Source organism: Herpailurus yagouaroundi, unplaced genomic scaffold, assembly GCF_014898765.1.
Source record: "Herpailurus yagouaroundi ecotype Mexico unplaced genomic scaffold, PumYag 184, whole genome shotgun sequence".
NCBI classification, from domain to species: Eukaryota; Metazoa; Chordata; class Mammalia; order Carnivora; family Felidae; genus Herpailurus; species Herpailurus yagouaroundi.
In genome coordinates, this window is record NW_024412415.1 from 32,134,766 (window position 1) to 32,155,420 (window position 20,655).

General features: G+C 42.1%; 2 protein-coding genes across 8 annotated transcripts in view; one reads left to right on the top strand and one right to left on the bottom strand.

The window, feature by feature from the left end:
• The window catches only part of AAGAB (alpha and gamma adaptin binding protein), a 55,956-nt gene extending 52,629 nt beyond the window's left edge, over positions 1-3,327 (bottom strand). For both annotated transcript variants that reach the window (XM_040493064.1, XM_040493065.1), the window contains exon 1: positions 3,199-3,327. In XM_040493064.1, the coding sequence (XP_040348998.1) occupies positions 3,199-3,271 (73 nt within the window). In that variant the 5' untranslated portion in view covers positions 3,272-3,327. The remainder of the gene's footprint in view (positions 1-3,198) is intronic.
• Positions 3,328-3,398: 71 nt separating this feature from the next.
• IQCH (IQ motif containing H) overlaps positions 3,399-20,655 on the top strand; it is a 218,903-nt gene continuing 201,646 nt past the window's right edge. For all 6 annotated transcript variants that reach the window (XM_040493057.1, XM_040493060.1, XM_040493058.1 and 3 more), the window contains exons 1-3: positions 3,399-3,590; positions 12,654-12,776; positions 14,211-14,305. In XM_040493057.1, coding sequence (XP_040348991.1) covers positions 3,540-3,590; positions 12,654-12,776; positions 14,211-14,305 — 269 coding nt within the window. In that variant the 5' untranslated portion in view covers positions 3,399-3,539. The remainder of the gene's footprint in view (positions 3,591-12,653; positions 12,777-14,210; positions 14,306-20,655) is intronic.

Sequence of the window (20,655 nt, forward strand, 5' to 3'; positions counted from 1 at the left end):
AAGAAAATATCAGGATAACATTTATATTAAAATATTATATGTAAAATATAAATATAAATAATATACATTTTATATATTGCATGTATTAATTTTATGTGCATATACAATCCCAGACTTCAAGCTATACTACACAGCTGTAATCATCAAGACAGTATGGTACTGGCACAAGAACAGACACTCAGATCAATGGAACAGAATACACAACCCAGAAATGGACCCCCAAACGTATGGCCAACTAATCTTTGACAAAGCAGGAAAGAATATCCAATGGAATAAAGACAGTCTCTTCAGCAAGTGGTGCTGGGAAAACTGGACAGCGACATGCAGAAGAATGAACCTGGACCACTTTCTTACACCATACACAAAAATAAACTCAAAATGGATGAAAGACCTCGATGTAAAACAGGAAGCCATCAAAATCCTCGAGGCGAAAGCAAGCAAAAACCTCTTTGATCTTGGCCGCAGCAACTTCTTACTCAACACGTCTCCGGAGGCAAGGGAAACAAAAGCAAAAATGAACTACTGGGACCCCATCAAAATAAAAAGCTTCTGCACAGCAAAGGAAGCAATCAGCAAAACTAAAAGGCAGCCAAAGGAATGGGAGAAGATATTTGCAAACAACATACCAGATAAAGGGTTAGTATCCAAAATCTGTAAAGAACTTATCAAACTCAACACCCAAAAAACAAACAATCCAGTGAAGAAATGGGCAAAAGACATGAAGAGACACTTCTCCAAAGAAGACATCCAGATGGCCAACCGACACATGAAAAAATGCTCCACATCATTCATCATCAGGGAAATACAAATCAAAACCAAAAGAAGATACCACCTCTCACCCGTCAGAATGGCTAACATTAACAACTCAGGCAACAACAGATGTTGGCGAGGATGCGGAGAAAGAGGATCTCTTTTGCAGTGTTGGTGGGAATGCAAGCTGGTGCAGCCACTCTGGAAGACAGGATGGAGGTTCCTCAAAAAACTAAAAATAGAACTACCCTAAGACCCAGCAATTGCACTACTAGGCATTTATCCATGGGATACAGGTGTGCTGTTTCAAAGGGACACATGCACCCCCATGTTAGCAGCACTATCAACAATAGCCATAGTATGGAAAGAGCCCAAATGTCCATCGATGGATGAATGGATAAAGGTTCTTTTATCCAGAAGATGTGGTATTTATATACAATGGAGTATTACTCGGCAATCAAAAAGAATGAAATCTTGCCATTTGCAACTACGTGAATGGAACTGGAGGGTATCATGCTAAGTGAAATTAGTCAGAGAAAGACAAAAATCATAGGACTTCACTCATATGAGGACTTCAAGAGACAAAACAGATGAACATAAGGGAAGGGAAACAAAAATAACATAAAAACAGGGAGGGGGAAGAAACAGAAGAGATTCATAAATATGGAGAACAAACTGAGGGTTGCTGGAGGGGTTGTGGGAGGGGGGATGGGCTAAATGGGTAAGGGGCACTAAGGAATCTACTCCTGAAATCATTGTTGCACTATATGCTAATTTGGATGTAAATTTTTAAAAATTAAAAAAGAAAAATATCAGGATAAAATTTATATTAAAAATATTATATGTAAAATATAAACATAAATTATATACATTTTATATATTGCACATGTTAATTATATGTGCATAAATTTAATTTTATTTAAATATTTTGAACATTTAATTTACATATATTTAAATTTTTATATACAAAATATGAAAATGTAAATTATGTATAAAACATAAAAATTATATAGAAAATGTCAGGAATTGTATCAGGAATTATAAATATCAGGAATAAAATTATATGTGAAATATAATTACCATTTTTCTTTTTAAACGTAAGTATTGGAAAAAAGACTGGAAGGAAATGCACAGAAATGTTAACAGTACTTGTGTCTGGCTGATGAGACCATGGATGACATTCTCTTTTCTCCATATGTTAAATCTTACTTAATGAGTATGCACTAAAGAAGTATGCACTATTTTTTTTACAATGAAACAATTTTTAAAAAAGAAAAGAAAGGGAATAAATGGAAGGAGCACTGTTAAGGGGTAAGGAAACGGCATAGAGTATAACAATAAGTGTTATAATTAAACTTTTACCCTGGCAAAGAACTTTTTAAGTGGTCACAAAGGGCAACTAAGTTATAGAATATTTGTTGTTGGAGGGGCATCCTGCCTAATTCTGTCATTTGACAGGTACAGAAAAAATATATATACAATTGTGTGATGCTTCACAATTGACACAGTGCTTTCAAAATGGCACCTGTCCTTCAAATAATCCTGTGAGATAGGCTCATATGCACCATTTGTAGGCCCAGGAAACTGAGGGTTCCCAAGATAATGTGCTTTGATAATAATGACTGCCATTATCTAACGTTTACCAAATGCCAACCTCTGGGGTAAGCACAATTCTGCGAAAATCATCACCATTTTACAGATTCGAAAACTGAAGGGTGAAGGTTAAGCTATCACACAGCTGAGATCCACTCATTTAAAATAGGAGTCTTGGTTACAATCAACTTCACAGAATCATTTACTCAAAATGCTGAGCCTATGACCCAGTCCCATGCTCTTTCTACTACACTGGTCTCGCCTAAGGTTTCTTTTAAGTCGTTCAGTTTGACAGCCACTGTGAAGCTCCAGAGGCAAAGAAACTAGGCCAGTAACACCCCAAAGCCAATGTTGGATAACAACCTACAGTAAATAACTAGAGTGGAGGAGACAAGGCGAACTCACATACAACAAGGAGGAGCCAAAAGGAAACCAACTCTCTACCTCCGGAGCAGGGATAGCAACAGACATCCCAGTTCCTGCACCTTACACCCGCGTGAGTGGGTACAATTTCCAGAGCGCCTTGCGGTTCATCTCAAAGGTCCCCGCAACAATCCGTGGACTGGGCGGGGCAGGGATGAGTCCCACTTTGCTGAAAAAGCTGGAAGAAATGCAATAGCGCGCCGGGCGGGCAGAAAAGCAATGAGTGTGAGAGCCAAGGGAAGACACCTGCGGGGCCTGGGCCCCCGGACCGGGTCTGAGCTGCACCCGTGGAGCCTCTGGCCACCGCCGAGTGGAGGAAGAGCTCGGGGCCCGCGGCGGCGACAAAGGCACAGAGGGAGACCGCGATTCCGAGGCTGCCGCCCGCCGAGGCTCGGAGAACTTGAAGGTCGGCCCGGGAGCCTCGCTACTCACGTTGGACCAGCCGGTCTCCGGTGAAGGTGGAAGAGCAGCTAGTGACAAGCGCACAAGGGACGCCCGCAGCCATAGCTGCACTAGCAAGTCAGTTCCGTCCCGGAGCCGCTTCCGCCTTGGGCTGCACCACGGCTACCGGTGCGCGGGGGAGACACGCAAGGAAGGGCGCGTTCTCGGCAGGAACCCGCTACCCTGACTCCTCCGACACCCCTCTTCCGCTCCCGGCGTAGAACAGGCCGGGCTGCGCTTGGGGTTGCCATGGGGACGAGCACTAGCAGCACCTGGCTTGGGCGCCTGGAGACCGCGCCTTCTCCGGGAGGTACCGCTCCCCGGCCCTAGCCATGGCACAAGAGACTGAAAACTACGACCCCATCGGATCGATCCTAATCCAGGTGGGAAACGGGCCTTTCCTGACCCTGCCCAGCCAAGATACGTACGCGCGAGGCGCAGCAGCGCAGATCCACTCGCGCCCAGCCTTTTGGAGCGCCGCCCCTAGACTGCCTCCGGCATGCGAGAGGCACTGCCCCTTCGAGAACTCCCAAATATGCCAACCCGGACCTCTGCCGAGAGCCTAACTCGCCTCCCGTGCCGTACCCTGCAGGTTGCGCTTCAGAAGCTCGACCGTCCGTTCTGCCTCTGGTAAAACTCTCGAGACCGTACACCTCACCCCCAGAACCTTTACTTCCGAAGTCAATCTTACACCGAGGCACCATTTTAAAATGTTATATTCTGAAAAATCTGAACCCATGATATGGGGGAGGGAGAATACAAATCAGGCACTTTGGGGAGATGGTAAGAAATTTGGGGAGAAGTTGAAATATGTTAACTACTTTTCTTACGCACCTAAATTTTGTGTATCTAAAAGGATCTTGAAAATAAGTTAGGCCCTGGGGATGTAATGTATAGCATGGTGACTATAGTTAATACTGTACTGTTATATTTGAAAGTTGCTAAGAGAATACATGTTAAAAGTTCTCATTATAAGAAAAAATTGTAACTATGTGTGGTTATGGATGTTAACTTTGACATTTTGCAGTAAATATAAATACCGAATCAGTATGTCGTATGCCTGAAATAAAACGTTATATTTCAATTATATCTCAAATAAATAAATGAATTAAATAAAAGCTTGGGAACACACACAGGAAAATATAGTAAAGATAACTTGGATTGCCCATCAAGTTTAATTAAGTCTTGAATAGAAATGTGACAAATTTTAAAAACTCCAGGAAATAACTTTTTCTAACCTGAGTGGGGGGAAATATCAAGAAAGTCTTAACTTCTCCAGGATAACTCAGTTTGTGACAATTACACTCAGATTTTTCCCAAATGGTAAAAGCATTTTGTTTTTTCACATTTACATATGGTAGCTTTAAAAACATCTCTACATAAATCATCACTTTGAACTTATATTTAGCTCCATTTGTCTAAGGCTTGAAGTAATTTGCCTAAATTCATTCCATTCTGACTCATACTCAGATCTGCAATGGATTTTCCTGCCAGGATATTGGTCTCTTACCTCCCACCTAGGAGAGAGTTCTTTAAATTCACCTTTTCCAAAATACAAACCCCTAAACTCGCCAACTTCATAGAGATACCCGTTACGAATAATACCCAAATCTTTTTACCTCACCTTTTATCATCCTCTGTCACCAGCATCCTAGATGACTTTAGCCAAACTACAAAGTCTGAGGGACCAGTCCCCACAAAACTGCTCCCTCTTCTACATGGGCCTAAGTTCAGAAGTCCCCAGAATCAACATCACGTAAGGCCGGCTATCGACAAATTTGGGGGCCCTGACCACCTTCATACTGGCTAATTTGCTAAAGCAACAGAATTCAGAAAAGTGTTATCCTTACCATTACAGTATTGTAACACCAAAAGGATACAAATTAAAGTCAGCCAAGGAAAGACATACATAGGGCAGAGTGATCCTACCCCCTTGGAGTCATGCACAGCTTTACCTCCTACAAGCTGTGATGTGTGACAGTATATGGGAGTACTGACAACTAGGGAAGCTCACCTAGGACTTTGATGTCCAGAGTTTTTCCTGGGACTCAATTACACACTGCCCGTGTTCTGACCTTTTATCTTCAGCCCGTCCCAGAGGTCACACTAATGCCTTTAGTCTCCGGTTCCTCTACAGTTTGGAACGGATACTGTGTGACCCAAGGCCCCCATCAAAAATACATCGTTAGGCTCTCTGGTAACCAAAGACGCGAAGCAAAGACACTTATCAAGCAGGGGCCTAGAGATCACCTCTCAGTATCCAAGGGCAAAGGCCAGACCTCTTGTTGGGTAAAGCTGATTGTTTACTACACATACCCCTTCTAAATCCAGGGCCCATTTTACAGACTCCAACAGGAACGCTCGTGGAGATTCCTACCCTGCAACAGCCAGTTTCGCCTACAATATACTTCATGTTGACTACAGGGACAGTTCTGTTACTCTTTAGTTTTCTGTATTTCTCCAGACCTGGAACATCTCTAAAAAAGAAACCAGAATCTGGGGAGAATTCTCACACCTAATTTCATACTTTCCCTTGAGATAATTCTCTTTCCCAGGGCTGCCCCCCTTGTGGTTTAGAACAGTGTAGAATAGGGTATTGCCTGAAAATCTAGAAGCCTTTTCACTTCAGAGGGGGACCCAGAGGTAGCTATTTCATCAACGTAGGCTATAACATCATAATATTGATATCTTTTATCATTGGATTGTAAAATGGAGCAGGAGAGCTCAGAACAGTCATATCCAGGCTGCTCTCTAGACACAGATAAAATTCTCCCTGGTGATGTGTAGAAAATGTATATAACAAAGAAATGAGGAAGACCTCCCCTACTTTCTCACCACGTCTGAAGTATTTATGAGCATACAGCCCCTACTCTCAGACACTCAGCGTGGATTCCACTTCTGCCTGGGGCTGTGACTTACATCCTTTAAACAGGTTACTATTCAACAGTACCTCTAGTGGAAAGCACTATGTTGGGAGTCAGAACACTGAGGTCTGACCCTGGCAATGACATTCTTCCAGGTGGGTAACTTTAGGCTAATCATTTCACCTCTTTGGGCCTCAGTTTTCTCTTCTGTAGGAGACATAGCTTGAATAAGATCCACTTCTGACTCTAAACTGACCCAGTTTGTCCAAAGCTACATAATTTCTAAAAAAAAAAAAAAAAAAGCTACATAATCTCTTTTAATCATAAAGTGGACTTCCTTTATTATCAGCCTAGGCATTCAAATTCTTCCTATAGTTATATAAATATTATTATATAACTATATATTAACATATTATAAATTTTAAGGTACTTTATATGATATATATACATACACAGTTGCCAGAAAAGCAGAGGTACTTCAAATCTCCACTTGCTTCACCTAAACAGGTCTGTGTCTTAATCAGAAACATTAAGCAACTCCTTAGGCCAGTGATTCTCAAAGAGCGATCCCAGGACCAGCATCTTCAGCACTAGCTGAGAACTTAGGCGAAACACAAATTCTCAGTCCCCATTCCAGACCCACTAAATCAGGAGTTCTGGGCGTAGAGCAACCCAGCGATCTGTTCTTATAACAGATAACTCTAGGGGCACCTGGGTGGTTCAGTTGGTTAAGTGTCTGACTTCAACTCAGGTCATGATCTCACGGTTCCTGGGTTTGAGCCCCACGTCGGGCTCTGTGCTGACAGCTCAGAGCCTGGAGCCTGCTTAGGATTCTCGGTCTCTTTCTCTCTCTGGCCCTCCCCCCCGCCCCCCACCTTTCAAAAATAAATGAATGGAAAAAAAAAAAAGATTAACATAACTACGGCACACTCAGTTCTGAGAACTTCTACTTTCGATAGTTTTCTAAAATGTAAACTGTAATATGATTTCAAAGAAAAATCACAGTAATCAAAGCTACATAGTGTTTGTCGGGTATTGTGCATGGTTCTAAATGCTATATGTGTTTTAACTCCTTTAAGACTTAAAACAAAGCTATCCATTAAGGACTGTTATTATTTCACATTATGGAAAAGAAACTGACCAAAGATGTGTATTGTGGGTAGACCCATATACATAGAAAATGCAAGCAATCTTCTCAAACCCTTTCAATCTGTCAATCCTGGTATAAAATAAAGTCTTCCCGGGGCACCTGGGTGGCTCAGCTGGTTAAGTGTCCAACTCTTGATTTCGGCTCAGGTCATAATCTCAAGGTTCGTGAGTTCGAGCCCCGCTTCAGGCTCTGTGCTGACAGATCAGAGCTCACAGCTCCGGATTCTGAGTCTTCCTCTCTCTCTCTGTTTCTCCCCCACTCATGCTCACTCACTCACTCTCTCTCTCCCTCTCTCAAAAATAAACATTAAAAAAAAATTTTTAATAAAGTCTTCCCTTGCCCCTTTTCACTCCTCTAGATACTTAAATCCTGCCTTTTCCACTGAATTTTCACCAGTCTTTAATTTTGTATATTTATAAATACACATTTGTATATTTGTAGATATAGTGCATGTACTGGTTAATGGTTAGGCATGAAGGTTCTGGATTCACACTGCCTGGATTTGAGTAGTTCCATCAAATAACCAGCTGTGTTACCATGCACAAGCTACTTAAGCACTTTACACGTCAGTTTCCCTCAAGTATAAAATAAAGATAATAATATGAACTCTGTCTTAGGAGTCTTGTAAGAATTAAAATATAAGATAACATATAATGTGTAACACTCAATAGATGTGGGTTTATATTAGATAGGGTCTCTTGCTTTTTAATATCACTTAGTTTTCTGTTCATTCCTGTGTCTTTTTAAGATTAGCCTGATTTTTACTGGAAGAAAAGGAAAAATTAATTTCAGCCTGTCTTTTTAGCCAGGACTACTCCATTCTTAAACTTTTTTTTTAATGTTTATTTATTTTTGAGAGAGAGAGAGAGAGAGAGAGAGAGAGAGAGAGAGGGAGACACAGGATCTGAAGCAGGCTCCAGGCTCTGAGCTGTCAGCACAGAGCCTGATGCGGGGCTCGAATGTACCAACTGCAAGATCCTGACCTGAGCCAAAGTTGGATGCTTAACCGACTGAGCCACCCAGGCTCCCCTGGGACTTCTCCATTCTTAACTAAAACTTTATGGGTGATGCTATAGGGCAAATAAGTTATGTCTTGTTTCCCTGTTACAGATGGATTTTTGGGATATCCCATTTTACCCCGCACAGGATTGGGTCCATTGATCCTGGATGACTGGATAATGATCTAGTCATTAATTCAGTCTCCAATAATGTATGTTCTTTTCAAAAATGAAGCGAGCTGGACTAACATGTACCATTATCTGGAAAATACAATGGATGATGCTAATTAATAATAAAATATTTTGATAAAATATCTAAAATACTTGAGAAAAAAATCTTTAAATACGCATAATCAATGTTCTAGTTATAAGCTCTTTTTGTGTGACTTGTTATGAAAACACAAGCCTTATATGTTTGGATTTCTCAGGACAGTTCTGATTGTGAATATTCTGTCCCGTTGTCAGATCATGTACCAAAACCACAACCCACAGTCTTACTTTTGGCTCAGGACATAGGGTTACCATCTCCACACAGAGCTCTACGAGGCAGCCTGTTGTTAACTCCTTCTTGCACTTTTAAGTCTCTAATTCAGGCTTTTTACAGTGTCAGCTGCACCTTTCCTCAACTGATCAGAACAGTGAGGCTGTAACTGTAGTAATTAATCATCATGATTATAACTAAGAGAGTTGCCAACTTTACTGACAGCTTGACACTGTACTGAGAGCTTTAGATTATCTCAAGCCCTAGTGACACCTCTATTAGGCAGGTATCACGTTTAGCACCAGTTGACAGAAGAAGAAACTAAAGTACGAAGAGCTAAAGTAAGTTGCCCAAGGGGATAGATCCCACGCGCGTTGATCCTGAAACAGGTTATGGCAGGTTCGTGAAACAGTCTTGGAGAAGTGGGGTGCTGAGTCCGGGAGGCCTCCTGCATGCTTTCTTTTATTAATAACTCTTACAAGCTTTGTTTTTGTACTTTACTAATGATCATCTGATATCTTTTTAAAACATCTTTATAAATGTTTTCTTGACTCGGGGCACCCGGGTTGCTCAGTCAGCTGAGCATCCGACTCTTGATTTTGGCTCGGGTCATGATCTCAGGGTCATGGGATCGAGCCCCACATTGGACTCCATGCGGAACATGGACCCTGCTTGAGGTTTTCTCTCTCTCCCTTCTGTCCCTCCCCTGCTCACGCTCCCTCTTTCAACAAACAAACAAACAAACAAACAAACAAAAACACCAACCTTGGAAATACTGGAACTAATTGATATCATCACTGTCTTTCTTATCACCTCCTCCGTCTGGTTTGCCAGGAACAAACAACATAAAATGAAGGGACAAGTGGGCAAGCATGATGAGAATGACTCAGCCAAACCCTATGTTTAGCAGAGATACATAAAATGCAGTTATGGAACTGCTTTTGACAACATGGAATCTAGTTGTGTGGCCAGATTTCTAAATGCTAGAGCGAATCTTCACTGCATTACATCTCTCAAGGGCTTCTTATTAAGCAGCTCTGTCCCCAAACTGTCAAAATAATAATCTTCCTCCTTCTGTGAGTTCGAGCCCTGCGTCAGGCTCTGTGCTGACAGCTCAGAGCCTGGAGCCTGCTTCAGATTCTGGGTCTCCCTCTTTCTGTCCTTCCCCTGCTCACACTCTGTCTCTAAGTGACAAATAAAACGTTAAAAAAAATTTTTAGAAGAAAAAAAACTTCCTCCTAGTAGGAAATATACGGAAAGCAATGCATTTGATGACCAGAGAAATGATGGGGGACACGTAAAATTTCAATATGGTAGATTGGATCCATTTGAAGAAAGAACAGAGATTTAGAACATAATTTTTTTCTTCCTACCCAAGTCTGGTTGACACATTTCCTACAATGTTTGTCTCTATTGCAACTACCATACAGATATGTGGTTATTGAAAGGGGAGAAAAAAAATATCTAGCAAGAAAATTAAAAAAAAAAAAACTCTTGAGGAAGATGAAGAGAGCAATTCAAATCAAGGAACATTTACTAAATGCCAGTTACGTCAAGGAACTTCACTAGGTTTTACCACGCAGGAGCGGAGGATTAACATTTGTTCAGGGCCGTCCTATGTGGCTGGCCCTGCACAAAGCACTCTACATACTTTAACTCATTTTATTCTTGCCACTCTTCCAACAGGTAGCCAATGATCCCCATTTTATAGATGAAAGCATCAAGGCTCTCAAAAACGATGTAACTTTGTCCAGCTCAGGAAAGGAGGAAATAGGATTCTGGTTTATATCTGCCTGCTTCCAAAACCTACATTCATTCAATTTCACACACATTGCCTTAGTTTTATTCAACCATTCTATGAAGTAGAGTAATTCTTTTTTTTTCCCCCCTTGGTAAAGAAACCAGGGGAAATGTGATGGTGTGCACGGACATCACGTGACTGGTGATGGAGCAAGGAATTATGTTCACTTGCCCTTACTGTGTACTAGAGCCGTCACGTGGAAAGAAGTGGAACTGTCCACACAGGGAAGACTTAAACAAACAAACAAACAAAGAAACAAAAGAGCCCTTTGGTTCCATGATAAATAACCCAGGGCAGTTTCATTCCCCACCAGCTGTCAAAAGACATTACAGAATGCTATGTGAAGCTACAAATAATACTACAAACACTAGAGCTACAAGAAGGAAATTCAGTGCATTCAAAGGATGGACCAAGAAATGCGGGCCTGGACGCGAGGCTCGCCCTTGGGCTGCTTCTTTGTACTTTCCAAATGCCTTTAGACAATCGAAGGTAAACCAGCTTGCAGCCGTTAATGTGGACCAAACAACTGAAAGAAGTTCGCCTTTATCCTTAGTGCCTACGGTAGGTGTGTTCTGATTTCAATCTGTGAGCCCTCAAGGCTTTCCATGACAATTTGTGCAGAGTACAAATGACCAGATGTGTCTACCAGACTGTGAGGCCCATCAGTGAAAAGATGCAAATTCTGATCTTTTGAATCCTTGGCTCCACGGGAATATTCCAAAGTAATCGATACCACAGGCTGGGAGCACCCTGTAGGTCCAGTTAGACTACCAGAGAAAAGGTAACGGCTGCAAAATGCCTTCAGCAACCCAGTCTGCAGATTGTTATTGGTGTCACTATTGCTGAAACAGGTGTTGGGTTCATAAATTTGCATAACAAAATGCTTTTCTTGTGGCAGCAGCCCACGCAATAATTGGTGCCATCTGTATTTATGTATTGAAGTTTGGTTTCTAATACGAATTCGGAGAACCTGGGGATGCCTAATCTCACAGCACCCATTTTATCGCGAGGGTGGCGGACCTCAGAGAGGTGTTCATCGTTTCCATGGAAAATACAGATTGAAGGAGAATGTTGAAGTGGGTTAACGTACGCCACTTTTTCTTCACGGATCATTTTCAATTCTGACTACGTAAGACAGAGTCAAGGCCACACGCCGAAAGAGCCGCTTCTGCAGAGCAGTAAACGGGGAAGATCCAGCCAGAACGGAAAACCAATGGGCCCTGTTGACCTATTTACAATTCCCTTTTGAAAAGCTCTGCTTTCACTAGAACCTCTCTTTGCCAGAACTCTTCTGTTTTCTTACCTCTTGGCCGATTAGTAGGAATCCGAGTTTGGTGCAAATTTCATACGAGTCGTGAACTCAACTGTTTTGCCAGGTGAGAAGCAGAAGCCATTCGAGTGGTAGTTTTACCCTTGGATTTGTTTCTAATGGGGGAAGGAAACATAGAACATTGTATGGAAGCTTAGTTTTTTTTTCAATCTGAAAGACAACAGTGAAACATTCTAATAAAGGATATCTTCGAACCATGAAGACAGCTCTTTCCAAGGAACATCATAAAATCTACCTGATTATCCCCAGCAATTCAAGAAAATTGAAAATCTTTAAAAATAAATAATTTTATTTAAAATAAATCTTTAAAATAAATAACTGCAGGGGCGTGTGGGTGGCTCAGTCCGTTAAGCTTCCGACTTCAGCTCAGGTCATGGTCTCGCGGTTCATGAGTTCGAGCCCCGCGTCAGGCTCTATGCTGACAACTCAGAACCTGGAGCCTGCTTCGGATTCGGTGTCTCCCTCTCTCTGACCCTCCCCTGCTCACGCTGTGTCTCTCTCTTTCTCAAAAATAAACATTAAAAAATTTTTAATAATAAAATAAATAATTGGGGGTACCTGGGTGGCTCAGTTGGTTAAGTGTCCAACTTTGGCTCAGGTCATGATCCCATGGTTTGTGAGTTCAAGCCCCACATCGGGCTCTCTGCTGTCAGCATGGAGCCTGCTTCAGATCCACGGTCTCCGTCTGTCTCTGCCCCTCCCCTGCTCGCGCACATGTGTGCTCGCGCTCTCTCAAAAATAAACATTAAAAAAAAAAAAACGAATGTTTTAGGTGAACTCTGTATGTATTCTTTCAATATTTTATATTATTTAAACCTATAGGTCCATGAAGACCTTTATCAGTTAAAGGAGAAATTAACAAATTTCCCGCTTGAGGAAAAGGGAGAGACTCTAGACATTCGGAATCTTGAAACCGCAATCAAAAGGACTGAAATGGGGTTAAAAGTAAGTAGAGCTTTAGATGTTAAATAAAGCGCTGGAAGGAGATTCCTCCAGGAGAAAAGAACTGTGGTTCTCCCAGGACCCTTTGTAATTCTGTAACAGAGGTGGATTTAGACTGGTCATCAGCTTTCTTATTCTGTTCCTGTCATTAAAATGATGATTAACTGATTGTGAAATGTGCCAGGATGCAAATCAAAGTAGTTAAGGTGTTGGGAATATAAGATCATGCAGTGACAATCCCTAACACGTGATTTGATGAAAGGAATTAAGAATTTTAGGGGCGCCTGGGTGGCGCAGTCGGTTAAGCGTCCGACTTCAGCCAGGTCAAGATCTCACGGTCCGTGAGTTCGAGCCCCGCGTCAGGCTCTGGGCTGATGGCTCGGAGCCTGGAGCCTGTTTCCGATTCTGTGTCTCCCTCTCTCTCTGCCCCTCCCCCGTTCATGCTCTGTCTCTGTCTGTCCCATAAATAAATAAAAACGTTGAAAAAAAAATTAAAAAAAAAAAAAAGAATTTAAAAAATAACTATTAGTCAGCCAACAACATGCCAGACAAAAAAGAATTCATACCAATGCCTGCAGCGAGTTTCTATCAGATTCACTGAGATTCTAAAGAACAAGAGTGTATCTTTCCCTGCTAGCTTAAGTATTTTGAGATTAGTCATTTTTATGATATTGTAAGCCAGTCAGTAAAACTAAAGAGATGTACCACTGTTGGAACAGAAATACAGTACATAGGGACTTCATCATTATACATGGGTTGAAGGGCAGAGGAGAACCCAAGTTTCAGACCAGGATAATAATCATTTATAAAACAAAAATCTCTTAGCACATGCGCCCAAATAAGGACCATCTCCATCTTTGAGACCTCTAACTGTCATTGTCCCTGTTCTGGTCTCAGCCTTTCACGCTAACGAGCTGTCAGCTTCACAGCTCAGCTCCAGAGGCCGTGGGAGATGTGGTGTGTTTTTGTTGCCTCATCAAACTGGCACGCCATTGTCCTATATGACCTGATGGTGACAGGGCTGTACCCAGCTGAAGTTTTCGGGTTGGCCATTTTAAATGATCTGTAACCTAAGGGCCAAATTCTTTCTTCGGCTGCTGGCTTGCAGTCCCTATAAGGGAAAGATTACTCCGTGTCTGTCTTGCCTCGTAAGCTTACCTGGCTTAGCGATTTACTATCGTGCATGGTTTAATTTGTGAAGAGCACCACAGGTCACTCAAGCTTTGAGTCTCAATTGTTTATTACGCTTTTTGGGACAGTTAAAGTCATTTAGCCCTGAGATGCCCAATGATACCTTAGGCATGTAATAAACACATAGCGTGTTGTGTCTTTTGGCTTAATCACACAATTCAGAGTGTTACCCTAATGAAGTTAAGTAAATTAGCTGAGTATCTTCAGTCCAGTCTAATAGCCTAAACTTTCACTTTTCTGTAACAGATTCACATCGAGAAGTATTTAAATGTTGTAAACCATCATGTGTTAACGGCTCCTATTAATGATGATAATTTATATTCTCCTCATGCTTCCAAATGGTAAGTAAAATACCCATGGGGGGGGGCGGGGACAAAATAAGTACAATTAAAAAAAAATCTTTCCCACTCAGGTCAGGTGACCATAAAGACAAAATCTTCTTGGCTTTGTTCATATCCATTCTACTGTAGTAGTTTCGCAAAAGAAGTTAATGGCAGAATTTGGGCTTGGTTTATTCTGCGTGACTTTTATTACCTTCTAATGCTTAACGCCATGACAGTTGTTTCAGGGTCCTAGTTTTGGCTGTTTGCTTTAGTAAAAGGTATCCAAAATTCAACTCCTAAAGGAGGTATTTTAATGCAAGTCTGTTTTTACACTATTAAGATCACATTGCACTTTCTTCACAGTTTTAGGTACTTCATTGTAAAGGTGATTTCGGTATCCAGGGTAAATAAAACAAAAATAATGAAACTTGCTTGAAATATTCATAATGTAATACATCCTAAGAGATGATTTATTAAAATTAGACTTGAGTTCAATTGCCTTGCCTCACTTTGGACCCTCTTACAGGTAGGCCTCCTGAATTTGAGTGTATATAGAGTAAGGCTTTGTGCTAAGCTTAAAAACCTTGTGGCCCTATTTGCATCGTACACATGTACAAAGCATCGTAGGGTCCAGTTTCAGAAATACGGTAAAACATTGGAGCACAAGTAACTTGTTCTATGAGTGTTCCACAAGACAAGCAAACATTTCTAATAAATTTTAACTTGATAAATGAGCGGTGGCTTGCAATCGAGTAGTATGTGATGCCGAATGTCACATGATCGCAACTGACCTTATGGTTCTTCTCTCTCTCTCTCTCCCTGTGGGACTGTGGGTGATCGTCTCCCATGCTCGGATGCTTGGTCTCACACTGCAGTGTTTGGCAGAAATCAGTGATTTTTCAGAACACTTGAAGGCGCCCACAACACGCACTAGTGTATTTTTTTGTCACTTCAAAGCACCTATGGACAGGCCTTTTCTTTTCCATACAAGAGTAAGCTTAGAAATGCTTTGCTTCATTCTAGGGCAGGCTGCCTGCAGCTATAGACCCTTTCCTCTGCTGCCTTATTGCCAGTTACATTAAATACAGTATCTGACAGGAGTTTATTAATACTGTACTGTAGTCAACATCCATGTGAGCATATACAATGGCCCCTTGCAGAAAAAGGTTGGAAAGAAAGGCGGTAAGAAGGAGATGATTACAGTGGAAGTTAAGAAGGAAATCATTGAGAAATACGAATAAGATATGTGAGTGGCCGAAACTGCAAGATTTTGTGAGAAGTCTACGTCTTCATCCTGTCTGCAAAGGAGGAGGAGAAAAAGGCCGAGGAACCCCTCACTTCAAATGAGATTAGGGAGATGTGTAAAATGTGGGAAACAGTGCAGTTTTGTGAAAAGCACCACCTGAATAAGGCTATTAATGCGAGCAATGAATCTGTTTAATGACAATGCAATGTCACATTTCCACAAAATCCTCAAAAAGAGACAAAAGCAAGGGTCATTGGATAGGTTCCTTGTTAATGTTGCACACACACACACACACACACACACACACACACACACAGATTCCATTGAGTCAATAGATAGCAGTGATTCCATTAGTGATAGTGAAAGTTGTCCTACACAATAACCCTCCTCTCTCGTCTCCCTCATACCAGCCACGAAGGTTTCCAAAGGTAAGTACAGGTTAATTTGTTTATTTTTCTTTATATTTTGTGTATTCTTTATTATTTTGTATTACATTAGGGTATTGTAAACATTTTTATATGAATACTTTTGTGGGTTTTAAAATAGTTATTTTAGAAAGAGAGAATGAGGAGAGGGGCAGAGAGAGAAAGAGAGAGACAGAATCCAAAGCAGGCTACAGGCTCTAAGCCGTCAGCACAGAGTCGAATGCAGGGCTCAAACTGAGAGATCATGACCTGAGCCGAAGTCACATGATTAACTGACTGAGCCACTCAGGTGCCCTTTTTATGAATATTTTTGGGTTGTGGAACGAATCATCCAAGTTTCCATGGTTCTTTATGGGGAAATTCGCTTTGATATATAAGTGCTTTGGATTACAAGCATGTTTCCGGAACACATTATGCTCGCAAACCAAGGTTTTACTGTAGCGCACAAGGAAACGCGGCAATCTACAGACATAACCAAGTTCCAACATTCAGTAGTGGGGAGCAGAGCTTTGGGGTACCACTGTATCGGTCTCCCTTTCCTGCACATGGAATGCCACAGGCATCCATCACTCCTTGTAGACGCAACTGTCCCTCATCTGTCTAGCTTTTAGTCATTTTATTGCTTTGATTTTTAAATTAGGGAATAAAAAAATGACTTGAAAATAGGTTAATATAAATCTTCTAAAACAAGGAATCTGTGAGGAAGGAACATCATAAAAGGGGTTCTTGGAGAAGAAAATATTGGAGGTCAGTTTCCCAACTTATATTGACGCTTAGTTGGAAATCAAAGGAGCTCTACAAGGCCAAGTGGGAGGCCTTTGTAGATGGCAGCCAACAGACAGCAGGCTGTGGCCAAAGATTATGCATACAGAATCAAGTAAGAGAGCCTCACAATGGAGGGGGTGGGGAGTAAACAGGAAAAGGGGTCTGTCACCAACTCCAATGAAGTTTCTCCCATCCTGTATCCAGCTTTCTCTTTGTTCTTCTGTCCTGACAAAGAACAGAGAGTCTGGGCTATATGCAAGTTAAGATGGCTGAAAAGAGCAAACTGTGTAGCCATTATACCCACAGAGAATCAAGCAGAAACATTTGGGCAGAGACCTTTCTTCTACAGTTCTTCTCCCTTGCCAAGGAGTGTCCTTGCCCCTTACTAGGGTCTGGAAGAGGGAAGGAAGCCTTCACCCTTAATTGGGGCATGGGGTTGGCTCCCAGAAGTAGTCCTTGGATCCTTTCTCTCCTATTCAATACAATAATATAATCACTGGCCCTCCTGGCAGGACGATGGGAGCCTGGCAAGTTTGTATGAGCCTCGCAAGCCTGGGGGAGTATATCCATCGTAGCTGTGGCGCTAAGGTAGCGTGCAATTTGAAAACGAAATGCGAGGGGCGCCTGGGTGGCTCAGTCGGTTAAGCGTCCGACTTCAGCTCAGGTCACGATCTCGCGGTCCGTGAGTTTGAGCCCCGCATCAGGCTCTGGGCTGATGGCTCAGAGCCTGGAGCCTGCTTCCGATTCTGTGTCTCCCTCTCTCTCTGCCCCTCCCCCATTCATGCTCTGTCTCTCTCTGTCTCAAAAATAAATAAACATTAAAAAAAAAAAAAAAGAAAGAAAACGAAATGCGAGGAACCAGGTCAAAAACTGGAGGAAAATCCAGATTGGGTCTTTAAAGTAAGCAGGCCTGGGGCAGGTCCTGGGAGTCCAAGTGTGAGTCACAGGGAGTGGCTCAAGGAGGAAAAGAAGTCGCAACAGTAGACAGAAATGGAAAACAGGAGACGCCGGGCAGTCAGGAACTGTTGCCTGTGATGGGAATGTTCCCTGGTGGATGGTCGCACCAGATTCTGCACTTGCAGGCGTGTCCCCCCAGACCATCGTGAATAGATGTGGCTTCAGAGTTCATATCCTGCTAGGAGTTTTCTATGCAAAGCAGTTTGTAGAGCCCAGGATTCCTTCAGGTGCTCATGCCCGGGGGGAGTGGGACTGGCCAATTCACTCCATTTTTCTTCTGAGGTTCCATGACAAAGTTGTTGTAACACCCAAGTAAGAAGGTGTTTTTTCATGATGGATGGCATGACTCACTGAGAGACAGGTTACTTATCTCAACACTGATCAGGAGGTCAGAGAAGAAGACAGTTTATTACAGTTTTGAGCTGGAACAAGCTGAACCTGGCCTTTTATCCCCCATGACCATCAGTTTAAAAATTCGGGCATGCATCCATAATATGTATTTATTTATAAATTGTATACTTATCATATGGCATGAATACACTATAAAATACACCAACAAATATTTAAATGAGACAAAGATTAAACAGTTTAAAATATTTTACTTTATTAACAGTACGAAGCTTCTTTTGCTAAAAAAGGCTACTGATTAGAATATTCTGGTTGTTTTATCTTGTTAATCACGATGGCTTTATACTGGCTGTAGCTAATAACCCGAAACATATTCTACGCTTAGTGGAGATTCGGCAGAGATGCTGGTTGAACGGAAGTCTGTATTTCAGTTAGTCTTCTGGATAACTTTTAAGTTTTCGGGGGGGATGGATTTGGCTGACTTGTCATAAATTTGATTGGTTTACCATCATTTGCACTCTCTAGTGTGGCTGAAGAAAAGCTCACCCCACGAGTACGTGTCGATTCTGGCATTTTCTTATTTTTCACTGATGCTCCTTATCATTATCTTCAAGATACAGCGTGGTTTTTTTGCAGGAATCTTTTTTAAGACACTGGTCCATTTTTTCAGGCTTGAGTGAAAACTACGTAATAGAACCCATAAACCCACTTCATGAGTAAACTACAGTGTATTCTAACACTGTGAAAAATTGTGTACCAGTGCAGACCCCGCCGTTTGTGCCTTTGTGGTTTGGAGTCCCCGCTCCCAGAAGGCCTCCAGAACTGCAGGTGACATGACCACATGAGGGATCCAGGGACAAGCTGAATATTAAATAGTAGCACACAGTAATTTCTTATTTTCTATATTTCTTATTTGATGTGTAAAAAAAAAAGTTCTTATGTTCTCATCACACAACCAACGGCATTATTTTATGGATTGCCTGGGATGTGGACATCCTGCTTGAGAGGCCACAGGGCTAGAATGATGGTTCTTAAACTTTGGTTTCACTGGCTCCCAGATGGTCCTGGAATTTGCATTTTAACAAACACCCTTGGCATCCCGAATGCAGATTAATTCGTGCTTGGAATCCCAGGACAAGCATAGCTCCCTGGAATCAGTATTCCTTGGCCACTGAGAGGGCCTGCCTCTGTCTGGTCAAGGGCCTAGTCCTGGAAATTCAGCTACCCCATTGCTCTGAAGGGCTGGAGTAAGCCTCTTGCACTAGGAATGAGCCCAGCGTGGCACCTGGGAGTCATGCTGGTAGGACTGTCACTGTCCACTTAAACTGTGAGTCTGGTGGAGTGTCAGAGGCCAGGAGTCCAGACCAGCAACTCCTTCTGAAAGGGGTGCCATTTAATCAGAACTGTGCATCTCTGCTGCTCCTTGGACAGCAAGCACGGTTGCTATGAGTAACTGAGAATCAACATTGTTCCGATATTTGCGGCTTCATTTTAACTATGGAAACCCAGGAAATTGGGAGAGTTTATTCCAAATGACTATTGTCCCAGGATATACCTTAAAAATGACTTAGAACAGACCAGATACAATAGCCATCATCTTCATTTTCATTATCAGTGTGAATTTCATCTTGTGGTCACAATTTTCCTAACACTTGACAGTTTGCAAAGGACTTTGTTTTACCCCATGAGGCAGATATTTATCCTTTCCTTTTAAAACTGTGCATGCTGAGGATCACAGCCATCCCAGGTCACACTGGTCATTGATGGTGAGGCCCAGACTTGAGTCTGGTCACATGTGTGCAATGGAGCACTCTCCCACGCCGTGGCTTCCTGGAAACCAAGAAGCCTAATTTTCACAAAAGATGGTTTACATTTTCGCAAGAAGGGAAAATCTGGTCATTGTGTCCGGTAGAAACAAAAACCGGTAGGGACACAGAGTGCTAACAATGGGTGCCCCCCAAATGCAAGATTTTCTTAGCAGTCGTTCAGAAAACAATGATGAGGACATTATCCAAAGTGGCATCTTTTCTCCAAAGAGCTAAAAAAAGCTTCTGTATTGTTTTCCAAATATGTTTCACCACTATCCCCACTTTGGCAGTGATTCTTCTATGTCAAAGTGTGGTTCTTCCTCTCACATGATTGGCTTTCATGGATTTTATTGCTCGTAATATCTGCTCACACTGCTCTTAACGACCTCGCTTTGCTCATTGACACTGGGAGGGTGACTACCATCTGTACCAACACTCTCAGAACCGCACAGAGATCTTCATTTTATAGTCTGTTGTGCCAGTGTTTGAGAAGGGGAGACAAGAACAAAGCAAATAGATGATGGTGAGAAGCAGTGCGAGAGAAAGAAGAGGTTTGTATTGCACGGCCAGCGTACATTAGAAGGTACATTTCCCTCGGTAAATGAAGCATCCTGGAGCCCATCCATTCTGGGTTGTTACACGGCGGTACACAAATCCCACTTGTATAGACTATGAGTACATCCTGGTCATACAGAGGTGAAGCACAGGGAACAAGATGGTAACACTTGGTAATCTACATGAAAGGTATTTGGATGCTAACTGCTCTTTCCATTTCTCTGTGGGTCAAACATTTTTTTTAAACAGGGGCAGCTGGGTGGC